The sequence below is a fragment of the Phascolarctos cinereus genome, unplaced genomic scaffold (assembly GCF_003287225.1).
Source record: "Phascolarctos cinereus isolate Bilbo 61053 unplaced genomic scaffold, phaCin_HiC Scaffold_4;HRSCAF=312, whole genome shotgun sequence".
Lineage (NCBI taxonomy): Eukaryota > Metazoa > Chordata > Mammalia > Diprotodontia > Phascolarctidae > Phascolarctos > Phascolarctos cinereus.
The window spans coordinates 236,526,548-236,541,275 of NW_027555847.1; the positions used below are offsets into that span (position 1 = coordinate 236,526,548).

The 14,728-nt window shown below is 35.5% G+C and overlaps 1 protein-coding gene across 1 annotated transcript in view; it reads left to right on the top strand.

Annotated features, from left to right (window-relative positions):
- SHC3 (SHC adaptor protein 3) overlaps positions 1 to 14,728 on the top strand; it is a 173,044-nt gene that overhangs the window by 116,943 nt on the left and 41,373 nt on the right. The window contains exons 7-9 of the mRNA XM_021009518.1: positions 8,358 to 8,484; positions 12,367 to 12,517; positions 13,777 to 13,864. Coding sequence (XP_020865177.1) covers positions 8,358 to 8,484; positions 12,367 to 12,517; positions 13,777 to 13,864 — 366 coding nt within the window. The remainder of the gene's footprint in view (positions 1 to 8,357; positions 8,485 to 12,366; positions 12,518 to 13,776; positions 13,865 to 14,728) is intronic.

Consider the following 14,728-nt stretch of genomic DNA (forward strand, 5'->3'; position numbering starts at 1 on the left):
ATAGATTTTCTACATCTATTGATAAAATCATATTTTTTTTTTATTGATATGGTCAATTATATTTACAGTTTTCCAAATACTGAACCAACCTTGCATTCCTGGTATAAATACTACCTGGTCATAATGTGTTATTTTTGTGATATATTTGCTATAATCTCCTTGCTAGCATTTTATTTAAAATTTTTGCATCAATATTCATTAGGGAAATTGGCCTATAGTTTTCTTTCTCTGTTTTTGCTCTTCCTGGTTTAGGTATCAGAACTATATTTGTATCATAAAAGGAATTTGGTTGGACTCCTTCTTTGCCTATTTTTCCAAATAGTTTGTATGGTATTTTATAGAATTACATTAAATAAAATATGGTATGATCACAATTGCTCAGAGCCCAGGTTAGTAAAACTCTTAACATTTAGGCGGAGATTTGACTCTCTGTCTTAAGTTAAATTTGTATTTATCTCTAACTAGCTCTGGCTTCTTTATGGTTGAAGAAAAATTTGTGTTTCCAGAAATGTTTAGGTAAGAAAAAATGGAACACAGAATGTTATAGTGTCTATTATTACTAAGAGAAGTAATACACCTTTCTTTGGAAAAAAGGGTAGATCTTTGCTTCTAACTTCCCTCATTCCTTGAAGAAGTGGGTAAAACTGGTGGCTTCAATAAGATTGTTTTGTTTTCAGTCCAACTTCTTTCCCCCCTTTTCCTGTTGCCCCTGTGCTATTTATTCTTTCTAGCTTATCTCATTAACTTCTTCCTGGGGCCACCAAGGCTTACGTCATTGCAGCTGCCCATTGTTTAGCTGTTGAAATACATACCACTCCCTTTCAGTCTACCAGACACTTGAATTCCTGCTGATTTTTTGTACAAAATCAACAAGGCATGACCAATCTCCTCAATCAACTCCAAAACATTTCCTGTGTGACTTCATTTCACTTTATCCAATGGCTTTCTAGGTCTTTTTGTACTTAATCTAAAGCCTGTCATTGATTGATTGATTCAAAGGAGATATTTAGGCCTTGTTCACATCTCTGATTGACTGAATGACTGTTCTTACCTAACAAAAGTATGAAGGCTAGCCTCTTGCCACTTACATCAAGTGGAATGGAGTGTCATCTACATCTCTGCCTCCCACATCTAATTTCTTAGTCTTCTTTTTCAAATTTCCTGCCAAAGCAACAAAAACAATAAACCAAAAATTTTTTTTGCCATGGTTTCAAAATGTTAAAAATTGTGCATTTCTAACCTAGGTGTGAGCCATTAGTATCTATTATCTACTCAGAATCACTGAAGTTTAGAGTTGTTGAGGACCTTAACATCCATCTATTTCAACCCCAAAACCAAACAATCCCCACTTCAGCATAAGTAGTCATATAGTCTCTGCTTGAAGCCCTCCTAAGAGAGCAAACCTACAACTTTTTAGGGAGTCCATTCAACTTTTGGATAACTCTAATTAGAAAGTTTTTTTTAAAAAAATGACATCAAGCCTAAATTTACTTCTTTGTCTCTTCCATCTGTTGCTTGCTCCTTGTTCTACCTTATGGGACCAAACAGAAAGCCTTCCTTCACATGGCAGTCTTTCAAATACTAGAATACATCTATAATGTTTTCCCTGAGTCTTCCCTTCTCCAGACCAAATATGTTTATTTTCTTCAACTTATCCTTATATGTCTTAGACCTAAACTTTAATGTCCTTTACCTTTCTAGTTGACTTTCTCTGGGTACTCTAGCTTATCAATGTCCTTCTTAAGTTATGGTGCCCAGAACTGAACTGAGTATTCCAGATGAGGTTTGATGAGGGTAGAGTACAGTGAGACTATCATCTCCCTATTCTTAGAAACTATGCTCCTCTTAATGCAGCTCATTTGGCTGCTGCATTACCCTGCTCTTTCATATTGAAATCTCCCAGATTTTTTTTTAGAACAACTTCTATCTAACCCTGTTTCCCTCATCTTAAACTTTTGAAGTTGATTTTTTGACTTCTAAGTTTCTTTTCTTTTTTTTTTTTTGATGAGGCTATTGGGGTTAAGTGACTTGCCCAAGGTCACCCAGCTAGTAAGTGTCAAGTGTCTGAGGCAGGATTTGAACTCAGGTCCTCCTGACTCCAAGGCCGGAGCTTTATCCACATGAAGTTGATTTTTTGGTACCCAAGTGTAAAGCTTTACGATTTAGGTTTACCCTGGTGATTGTTGTGTATATGCATGTTTTAATTTATTTAAACAATAAATTTATTTATTTATTTTTAATTTTCAACATTCACTTTTTTAAGATTTTGAGTTCCAAATTTTCTCCCCATCTTTCCCCTCTCCCCACTCCAAGACAACATGTAAATTGACATGAGCTCAACATATACATTCATATTAAGCCTATTTTCACATTAGTCATGTTGTAAAGAAGAATTAGAACAAATGGGAGAAACCATGAGAAAGAAGAAACAAAAGAGAGAGCAAATAGTATGCTTCTATCTACATTCAGAAACCATAGTTCTTTTTCTGGATGTTGACAGCATTTTCCATCATGAGTCTTTTGGAGTTGTCTCAGATCCTTGCATTGCTAAGAAGAGGTAAGTCTATCAAAATTAGTCATCATACAATGTTGCTGTTACTGTGTACAGTGTTCTCCTGGTTCTACTCACTTCAGTCAGCATCAGTTCATATAAGTCTTTCCAGGTTTTTCTGAAGTCTGCCTGCTCATCATTTCTTATAGCACAATAGTATTCCATTGCATCCATATATCATAACTTGTTCAGCCATTCCCCAACTGATGGGCATCCCCACAATTTCCAATTCTTTGCCAACACAAAAAAGCTGCTATAAATATTTTTGTACATGTGGGCCCTTTCCCCATTTGTATGATATCTTCAGGATACTGCCCCAGAAATGAAATTGCTGGGTCAAAGGGTATGCACAGTTTTATAGCCCTTTGTACATAGTTCCAAATTGCTCTCCAATATATGTGTCTTAAAATAAAGACAAGGGGAGACTGTCATCTTTTCCCTCACATTTAGTCCTTTTAATGATATCTATTATTGAATTTCCCTGCCCATTAGTGAGGAAGCAACAATTTTCTTTTCTTTTTATTCTTTTTGATATTTTAAAGTATGATTTCTATTTTCCTTTTTGCCTTTTGCAAGTTTTATCACATTGTCTCCTGGTCATAACTGTAAGCATCCCCATCATCAGAAACACAGAATTTATGTAGATATGGTTGATGGGGAGACTTTCTAATGTTCTTTCTTTTTTTTTAACCTACTTAATTTTATTTATTTTTTAAAATTCAATTTTGTTTTCAATTCCAAATTGTCTTCCTCCCCTTTTCATCTTCCCTACTTATTAAAAATAAAGCCCACTATAAATATATAAATACATGTAAAACAAATTTCCAGATTAACTATATTCCAAAAAAATAAAAAAAGAAAGAAATCAAAGAAAATGTGTTTCAGTTTGCACTCTGAGTGCATGAATACACTTTCTGGAGGTGGATAGCATGTTTCCTCGTGAGTCTTTTGGAATTATAGTTGATCACTGTTGATAAGAGTTACCAAGTCTTTCAAAGTTGTTTATCTTTACAATATTGTGATTACTGTATAAACTGTTCTCTTGGTTCTGCTCACTTCACTTTGCATCAGTTCATTCCAGTCTTCCCAAATTTTTCTGAAGCCCTCTCCTTTACCATTTCTTACAGCACTACAATATTCTATCACATTCATATACTGCAACTTGTTCAGCCACTTCCCAATTTATCAGCATCCTCTCAGTTTCCAATTCTTTACTACCACAAAAGAGCTGTTAAATATTTCTTACATATAGGCCTTTTTCCTCTTTCTTTGACTTTTTTGGGTGTAGACCTAATAGTGGTATTGCTGTATCAAAGGTTATTCAGTACTCCACATGTTTAATAGCTTTTTTGTGCATAGTTCCAAATTGCTTTCCAGAATTGTTGGACTAGTTTACAGCTCTACTGATAGTGCCCTAATGTATCTATTTTCCCACATTGCCCCCACTATCTGTTGTTTTCTTTTTTTGCCATCTTGGTCAATCTTATAGGTATGAGGTGATACCCCAGAGTTGTTTTAATGTGCAGCTCTCTGTGATTTTTTTCTGATGTTCTTTAACTGTTCTGTTTTATATAAATTAGTTGTGACCTCTTTAAGGATATTTCCAATCGTGTCAGTCATTATATCATCTAAGCTCTTCGAATGTGTTTATATTTTTGGTTTTTTTTGCTTTTTAGTGGCTTTTGAAGAGCTTACCTCTTTATAGATCTTGCTGGCAAAATCTTTTAACCCACAATCTGACCTCCCTATCAATGACAATTGAAAGAGGGTGCATTTACTAGCTTTGTCCCTGTGGTGATCACCCCCTCCATCTTTGAACCTCACCGTATTGACTCATGGACATGTAGTGTGTACTCTTTCGTCGCCCACCTCCACGGTTCCTGTGGTGCCATTCACTTCCTGCTAGGGAGCAAAATGGATGGAACACTGGGCATGGAATCAGGAAGGCCTGTGTTGAAGCAGTGGGACCCTAAACAAGTAATTTAACCTCTATCTGCCTCAGTTTTCTCAACTGTAAAATGAGAATAATAATAGTACTTACCTTCCAGGGTTATTGAGTGGATCAAATGAGATAATATTTGTGTAGTGCTTAGCCTGGCATATAATAGACAATAAACATTTATTTCTTTCCTTTCTCTCCTTGAGCTACTACTCCCATCCCATTTCCCCTGGGGGTGAGGGCTATCACTCTCTATAGGACAACAATTGTATATAAGGTGGGACTGCCCTCTGTACCACTGCCATCCGCTATGCCCCTCAATTGAATTTCTTATTGATGCTGTTTCAGTTAGTAATCCTTCTGATCTAATGATAAGAATATTACCAAAGGATACAAGTATCTTTGCTAAATTACCTATGGAGTGAAAGTTCCCCAAATTCTACTATTATCTCCACTGTCTTGCTCATACAAAACTTTCTTTGAGATGCTCTCTCAGTGTAGAATTATATTACTTAAATCCTGCCATAGCCAATATACAGACAGGAGCTGAAAATTCCAGTTATCAGACCTTAAGTCTTGACTCCTATTTCCCTTCTCATATTCATACAATCACAGAATTTAGAGCTGAAAGAAACCTTAGAGAATATCTCTAACCTCTTAACTTTACAGATTACATTAATATTCATAAAGCTCTACCTGTGCAATTCATGTAGCCTCATGCCCTAGTAGGCATTAATATAAAGCATCTAGTACATGATTTGAGTTTACCAAAGATTGAGATTACCAAAGATGCTTGATGCATGTCAAATGATGAATGTTAGAGTAACAAAAAATACCAACAGATATTCCTGAGTCTTCTCTGGTATCATCCATTGTTCCTGTACCTGAAAATATGACCTGAATATCAAAGGAATGAAGGCAATAATGTAACTCAAATATTATCTTTGAGTTAATTTCCCTGGTAAACTCCTTCCCCCCTCCTATGTACAGTATTAATTTTGATTTCAAAGGGAACATTGGCCATAGAGAGGGAGTTATGTCCTGGGAGAATAAAACCTAATAATATGAACTGCTGGATACCTTATGAGACTCTAACTTGTGCACAGTATGGTGCACAGTGAACCATAGGTATTTAATTATCATTAGATGACAAGTACCTAGGTGATGGCTTTTATTATGGAAATAGTTTATCTCAAATTGTACCTTTCCAAGAAGGCAAAGAATCAGCCTGTGTAGGAGAAGCAAATGATTTCTTTGTATTTTTCCTCCTCTTTTCAGTTTTCTTTTTTAACAAGGTTACCTTTCATGTCTCTGTTTCTATGCCCAGTATAGTTCTGTCGGTTGCCAAGGGAACGATTACTAGGGCTGTACATTCTGCATTACAAGTCTCTTGCAAGGTGACAAAGAGGAAGGAAAGAAAGACATCCTTCAGTATAAATACATGGAGAACTATTTGAAAAATAAACAGATAAAAATACGTTCCACCTTCTATTGTAAGGGGGTCTCCTTAAGCATAACACCAAAAGGCACTTCGCATTTGTCTCCTATGGAAAGGAGCTTTCTGGAAACTAGGACCCTTCCTGTTTGCTACAGCAATATTTCTGCAAGGATCTTTTCTCCTTCTTCTAACCTTAACTAAATACTCTCTTTTTTGAAAGGCTCATTGTATTTCACAGCCATCTGCATTCACAGCCTTTGTATGAAGCACAGAGTGTCCTCACTTGACAAATTGGAAAATATGATGATATAGGAGAATGGTTCAGGCTCACCCGAAGTCACTTAGCAAGTCAAAGAATGAGCTATGGCCTGGGCTCAGATGGTCAGATACTCCAAACTACACTTTAATTATTGAAACGTTACCTTTCTATTTTAATATCCAGTACCTAAATAAATCAACCCAAAGCTCAAATATCATACCCTCAGAGCGGTAGTTACTGATTTATGTGCTCACATAGCTAATACTCTTAAAAGGCAAGACTAGAGCCCATGGTCTTCATGACTCCAAGGCTGGTTCTCTATCCACTTTGTCATGCTGCCTTGTATCTCATGGTTATGGTAAAACGGTCACCTCCTAATATAGCATTTAATGTGAAGAAAAGAAAAGTTACTAAGAATTTTTTCTTAAAGAGATATTAACTAAATCTCTTTGGAAATAGGAATTTATATGTTTTAAAATATGAAGTAATTGAAAAAAAATGACAATTAGAATTTGAGAATTTCTGAATTTACTTCCAAACTTAGACTTCACAGTGTTTAAAATGATCTTATTTATAGAAATTCATTTTTATAACCTGTCTTATGAGTAGTTATTTGTGACTGTTGGATTTCCTATACTGACTTCTTTTGGATAGAACCTTGCAGAATAAATTTTGAGAGTCTAGAGCATGTGGGATTAGAGCTGAAAGACTCTGAATTCAATTTTTTTTGATACTAGTCACTAAATCTATTACTGTTGTCCCTTTAATTTAATTTAAAAGTTTATAAATTTAAATTTAATAAATTTATTAGTTTATTTAAAAGTCTAATAAAATATAATAGTTAATAACATTTAATAATTATTTTAATAAATTCAATAAAAATAATTTAATAAAAATTTAAAAGTGAATGTTCTAATGATAAAATTTCTTTATTGCTTTTAGGGTAAAGTGTTTTATAAGAACATTATATATTGCTTGTATATTCTACTTTTGATTACAATTTATATGACTTATTTGGGATTCCTGCTTCTTCTCTTCCTTCCTACTGACTAGTCTTTGGCCCGTTTTGATGATCCTTAGCTTCTCCATGAGAATGGAGAAAATAGAATTGCCAACAGTTCAATATCAGACTAGGATGGCTAGTTTCTTTTCACATCATTATTTCATACTCTTACCTAGACAGGTAGGATAGGTTGCTGGACCTGGAATCAGGAAGACCTGACTTCAGATCCAGCCTCAGTCACTTACTAGCTGTGTGACCCTAGACAAGTCACTTAATCTCTGTCTGCCTCAGTTTCCTCGACTCTAATTTAAGAATCATAATAGTATCTACCTCTCAGGGCTGTTGTGAGGATCACATAAGATAATATTTGGAAAACCCTTAGGGCAGTGCCTGGCACACAATAAGCACTTAATAAATCTTTGTTACCTTCCCTCCCTCTTACCAATGAGTTGTTTTAATATTGGTTGCACAGAAAATTCACAGATTTTTTTTTGCCTCTGGGTATTGGAGAGCTCTAGGGAAATTAGTTGCCCATTACGGGACATTTTGGTGATGAGTCACACAGAGCTGGAAGAGCTAGACACGCAAGAACTTTCAGTGATCCATAGGCAGTCATATATTTGGTTGTCGATATTTTGATTTTGATAACCTTGAAAACTGGAAATGGAAGCAAAACCTATGAATCAATGTAGTGTAAATAACTACTGTGATAATAAATGAAAAAATAAACACATAAAAACAGTAAGTTTTGTGGAACCTCAAGAGTTTATGTTTCTATATGCACAAATCAGCTATATCATTTTTTCACTTAATTTCACTTAATTTGGAACCACTTTAAAGCTAAATTAGGCAGGGTCTAAAAGGCAAACCTTTATTTATTTGCTTTTGTTGTGATATGGTCTAAAATGCAAGAAGTTGGTTAAATGAAGGGTGGTGGTTACTTCTCAAGAATTTCATAGTATTAACATCTTGCCTCTAGGGATTTTTTATGAAGCTGTCATATGACAGAATGAATATGGTGAAATAGTTTGAAAATATTATAAAAAGTAAATGGTTCTTAAAACCATCTCACTTTGGAATAGATTTTGCTTTTAGGAAGCTTTATTTGTGGTAAAGTATAAACAAAGACTTCTGCATGGACAGCTTTATTTTCCTTGCTTCCATTAGCCTGCCATATCCTGGAATGCTCTGATGGCCTGGCTCGAGATGTTATCAGCACTATAGGTCAAGCTTTTGAGCTTCGATTCAAGCAGTATTTACAATGTCCTTCAAAGATACCTGCTCTTCATGACTGGTAAGTAAAAGCAGAAAATGCTTTGTTACTAATGTTCTTAAAAATGCATGCAAGAGAAGAGCAATTTTCTAGTACTATGTTTTGAATTAAGGTGCTAAATTTCTGGTTAACAGAATCATCTGGAATATAATATGATACTGGCATAAGGAGATAAACATATGGAGCTCAACATCTGAATAATACTTTCAACATTTGGAAAACCATTTTTCCTGGAAACTACAGTAATAGTAACCAAGGTTACATTAAAACATATTTCATTGTACTGTTTTTCTTCCTGGAATGGACCCTACAACTATGAATTATCTCCATGAATCATTTCCCACCAGGTTCATGTCACTTCTCATTGCATCTGTCTTATCAGCATCAGTGAAAAGCAACTTCTAAAAAAAAAATCCCTTTTTGTAAGAGGCCTGGTGCTAGCTACTCTGTGAAATTATTGATCTGACAGTTTGTATCTTCTGGAAACTTATCGCCCAAAACAATGCTGTCATTTATAGTTTAATCCTCCTTCACCTTACATAAATCTCATTTGAGTTGAAGATTACCTGACGGCTTAAATTAATTGCCCACAGTTTCCTTATATTATAAGAAGATAAGATGAAACAAGACATGTCATATTGGGCCAGTCTGCTAAGATTCACCTGGTTTAATGCACTGCCTGTGACAGAGACATCATTACCTAGTGGTTGGAGTATGAAGTGAGGAAGACCTGAGTTTAATTCCAGCTCAGACACAGTTGTGGAATCCTGAGCATGTCTCTTCACTTTTCAGTGCCTCATTTTCTTCTTCTGTAAAGTAAAAAGTTTGGACTCGATGGCCTTTAAGATCCCTTTCAGCTCTATAGCTATGACTTTAGGAAGTTGTGAATGTATTGTAGTGGAGCATGGCTGCAATCCACAATGCAAAACTCAAAAGGTTAAAGATGGCCTGCCTCCCAACATTTCTACCTTCCTTAAGAACCTGTTACATATGTATCATCTGTGAGTCTTTCTAAGCCTTCTTGAACCAATTTAAGGACATTTTTAGCCTATCCTATCTCTTTGTTCCATTAGTTTATAGTATACTATCAAAAACATAACTTCTTTTTACTTGCCTGAAATCCACCTAGTGATAACTAATTCCAATGTTTTATTCTTGTAATTGATAAAGAAATCAGTGTATTATTGTTGATATGTAGATATATGGCCTTTAAAGACATTATGAAGCATTCATATTCATTTTTAGCTTTCATCTTTCTTGAACAGTCCTATTTTTGTTTTTCATTCATCAAAAGTAATACCAAGACATGCACTTGCATGCAGGGGCGCATAAGTGATACTCTTATCCCTAGGTTTCCAGAAAAATATTTTCTACCATACAGAGTGCCTGATTTCAGTGATTATTTCATTGCAATGTTTTCTTAATAGATTTTACTTTTTTATGAAAAAAATTCAACTGCATATTGGACTGGAAACAAATTTTAAATTTCCTGAATTGAAGAAGTGGCATGATATAATGAAAAGACACAGGACTGAGAATCAGGAGAGCTGGCTTCTAGTTTTGGCCTTACCATTAATTGGTTGTGGGATTTTAGGTCCCTGCAAAATTAAAAGTTTGAACTAGAAGATATCCCAGGTCTCTGACAGTTTTCAAATTCCATGGCTACCTAAGACACCAATAGACTCATGAAAGGTAAGTGCTAGTTTTTAGCCACTTTGTGTGAAATGCATGGGAAGAACTGAGAGTTTGGTAAAGCAGCAAGAAGACAAGGAGGCAAACTATTTCTTGGTTCTTTCATCAGTTGTTTCACATTTTTAATTTGGTTCCCTAGATTAATGAATCCTTAAATGTAGATTCTTAGAGTAACTTGGACAAACCAAGCCTTTACTGTTTAGGGTATTATTATTTGATGGTATTTGGATAGGCCATAAGATGTCATTGATTTTTAGGTAATCTGTTCTTGATAAGGATAGGGAATTCCAGTTCCCAAAGCTTGGAGGACCATATTCTAAAAGTCACCACAGAAAATATCACTAACTGGTTTGCTACCAGGCAGAAGTGGAAATGCTGAAAACTAAAGGCATGGCCTACCACACCATCATCTTTCCCTTAGATGGTTTGTGGTCAGAACAGAGGCACCTTGAATTTCAAAACGATTAAAAGCCATTCAGTGTTAGTCAGCTATTGTGGGACAGCATCATAAATATGTAGAAAAGAAAAAGAAAATAGTTTTCAGTTGCTAAAATTCCATTGAGGTGGCCTTCGCATTGTGGCATTTTATAGTAATTTCCTTGTTTCACAAATGTAGGCTTTAAAATATTAATATCCTAGTTATCCCATCCTTTTTAACCTACCTTTCATATAGTCTTTTCTCTTTCTCAATTTCCCAGCTCCTATTCTCTTTGATCACATTTGAACTGTCATATACGTAGCTTTTTCTCATGAACTTCCTGTCACTTACCTATTCTCTCTACTTTTCTTTCATATTTCATATACACTCCTTTGCTTAACCAGTCACCATCTCTCTTTTTAAACTTACAATGTTTATAGGCATACTCAAATATTTAGACTTTGTCTATAGACATACATACAATCTCATATGCCTACTCATACACTCAAACACCACAGCAAACTTTGTTTGATGGAAGAGGTAATTGGAAAAATTACTTTCATTGGGCATGTGAAAAGATGAAGCTTATCATTTGAGATTGAGACACACAAAAAAGAGAGGAGCTACGCAGAGAGGTGAATTCTCCTGGAGAGGAAACCTGCACATTTCTGGGGCATCTCCAAAGAATACATCCCCAGGAAAATAGAAACTACATGGCCTCAAGAGATAAAAGGATCATGTAGAGAGAGGTGGTAGGAGTTAGAGGCAGTGGTAGAGTTGTGAGGAGTTCTTGGGCTAGATCAAGAGCCTTGGGAACCAGATTTAGGAAAAGTAGAATAGATTTTCTTTTCAAGTTCTTTACTGGTAGGCATTTTTTTTAGCTTTCATTTTTCTTTTCTAAGAGATAACTCTCTGGGAGGGGGACACATTGAAAAATGGAGATGGTATGAAAACAAAAGCTATGACTAAAAAAAAAATAAAATGGAGTGTGGAAAAAAGTGATGTTCTCTGTGCTAAGCCGTTTGGTCAGATTTTTCACACAGCTCAAATACTAGTCACTTAGCAAAGGCTTTTCTGGTTTCTACAACTACTTGTACTCTTCCTCCTCAACCACATTGCATTTAATTACTTTTTATTTATTTTATATTTATTCTGCATTTATTTATATGTTTATATGTTCTTTCTCCCAATGCAATTTAAAATCAGTGAAAGTAAAGACTATTTCATTTTTTTTGGTCTCTTTATCTCCAGTGCTTAGCACAGTGCCTTACACATAGTAAGCACTTAATAAATGCTTATTTTTGATGATCCATTGATTGACTGATATACATTGTGAGGAGTTAGGGTACCAAAGGGTTGAGAAAAGAAGAGGACACACACACACACATATTGTCTCTTTAAACAGATTTTTTTTTCTTATCTTCTACAATGGCAAGGACAGATGAAAAGTGGAGGTACACTTTCAGCTTAATTCAGAATCATTCATTTTAGGAGTGACCTAAGAGAGACAGAGAATATGGATGAGTGTGTAGGGTGGAGTACAACCCTATGCACTGTTACCAGTATAGAATAAGAAGAAAACCTGAAAGTTGAATTTTTCTGAGCACAACTCATTTGAATAGTTGGCAGATACTTCAGAAGGGAAGTAGTCAGCACTATAAGATGAGATGGCTGTAGATTATGTGGGTGATGAAATTATCTTATTAGAGAAATGAATAATATTCATTAGACTAGTTGATTGCTTTGCAATCATATATTCCTTGCATAAGGCAATGTCAAACCTATTCTTACAGCAGGCAAAGTCTGGATGAACCATGGACGGAGGAAGAGGGAGAAAGAGCAGAACATCCATATTATAATAGCATTCCCAACAAAGTGCCCCATACAGGAGAGTTTCTTGATGTTAGAGCAAAGACCAAAATTTGTGCTACTGACACAAGCAAGGTATGTCAGAGGATTTTTTTTTTTGGTGAAAGGTCAGTAGGCTGAAGGATGTATTTCATATGAGACACTTTAACTTAAACTGTATTCTCTTAGCAGCTCATATCACTAGCTTCTTTTATTGGCTATTTTGGTGTTAGATAAGTATAAAAATATTTTGGCTCCAGACAGTCTGAATCTGGAGGCTTGAACAAAAAAGTGAAAATTAGTAGCATGTTCAACACAAATTGCATTAGTACTTGGATCATTTTATGCTGCCCTTCTCATACCAAATTTCCAAAAATTTCACTCGAGGTTGTGGGTTCTCTGTTCAGTGATAAAATACAAGTTCAAATTATAAATAGATTCTTGTATTTTCCTTTGTTTAGTGCCCCACTTGGTTAATATATGGATTCAATATTTGAAAATCTCAATCCCATTTCCCCCCTCAACTTATTATATACTTTTTAAAAGGCCAGTGCGTGAAATGGGGGTGGGGAAGAAAAGTAGAATGTTTTAGCCTAAGAAGGTTTCTTCCTTGCTATACTCCACTGTAACTTCCTCAGCTTGGAACTGCTCACAGTCACTAACGTATCACCACAACCATGGCATTGATGCAGAGAAGAACAGAAAGGATAGAAGGCAGATAAAAGTATTAGGATGCTTTGGAGCCATTAAGAATGGTATAACATATGTAGTTTTCAGGAAAGATAAAATCCTGGGATTGCACAGCTATCTTGATCTCATTCCTAAACTCCTTCAGTAAGCGCTTAACATTTTAATGTTTTGATATCACTTTTTATAACAAGAAAATGTGTTGTATCCCTTAAATCAGAAATGTGTTAAGCAAAATTACAATGCTGAATTATAAGGGACATTTCAGTAAAAGCATGTCTTTATGTATACAAAACTAACAGTGGTGGGATCAATGTGTTGAGTAATGCAGCTGCATAAGGAAGAGCACGTTTTATTTCACACTTGGTAAAGGATTATGAGAGTTAATGAAGACAATGAGTGGGGTACAGTTTTCATGAAGTTACAAAGTACTCCTTATGCCTACACAAACATTCTTCAAAGAACCTGAAATCTTAATGCCGCCTTGGAGCCATGAAGTGAGAACTGGATATAAATATAGCATGCAATCTGTCACAACATCAAGGCCACTGCTACTATTATTACAGCTTTTAGCAATAGTAAAACTTGAAGAGGGTGACACTATTTCTTTGTGTGTGTGTGTACACATGTGTGTGTATGTATGTATATGTCTGTCTGTCTGTCTATAGACTGCAGGAAAAGAGCAAACTTACTACCAGGGACGGCACTTAGGAGGCAAATTCAGTGACGATTGGCATCATGCACCTATTCATCAAGGTAAGTGGCTTTCTTCCAGGAACCCGATATTTAACAATAGCTAACATAGTGCTTACTATGAGCCAGGCACTGTGCTAAGCACTTTATGATTATTATCTCATTTGATTCTCACGACAACCTAGGTGATATTATTATCTCCATTTTGCAGATTAAGAAATTGAAGCAAACAGAATTTTTTTAAGTGACTTGCCTAGTGCCACAGAGCTAGAAAGTGTCAGAGGCCAGATTTGAGCTCAGGTCTTTCTGACTCCAGGCTGGGTGCTGTACCTGCTAGCTACCTTGATTTAAAGGGCACAAAAATCTTTCACCAAATCCGAGTAATTATGATTGCCCAATCTTTGACTATTACTATGACTTTTGTGAGATTTTGTGAAAGTGGAGGATTTCTCCTTAGGCACCTCATTTGCTATTGGTCAGGTCTAGTCAACAAGCATTTATTAGGTGCCTAGTATGTGCTAAGCACTGAGAATACAAAGAAAGGCAAAAAACCAGTCCCTACTCTCAAGGAGTTCATGGTATAATAGAGGAGATAACATGTAAACAACTATTGGTGATGTGCTCTTCATGTTAATGGCTTCCCCCCCACCCAATTTTTTGAGCTATGATAATCTCAATCTTGGATTTAGAAAAGAAAAATCCTGCTTGTCCATGTTGTTTACTAAGTTAGACAGACTGAAGACACCCTAGAATAAGAGTTGAAATCAGGACATGTGATTCATCAGGATGGACCATGCAATGTGTTGCTCAGAGCACTATCTAGGGAGAAAATATAGTTGAATAAGTTAGATGTCTGTCCTCTCCAAGCTTTTGTTTTCTAATAAGGGAACTCTTAAAAGATGCATTTATGTGTTTGTAAATATGTAT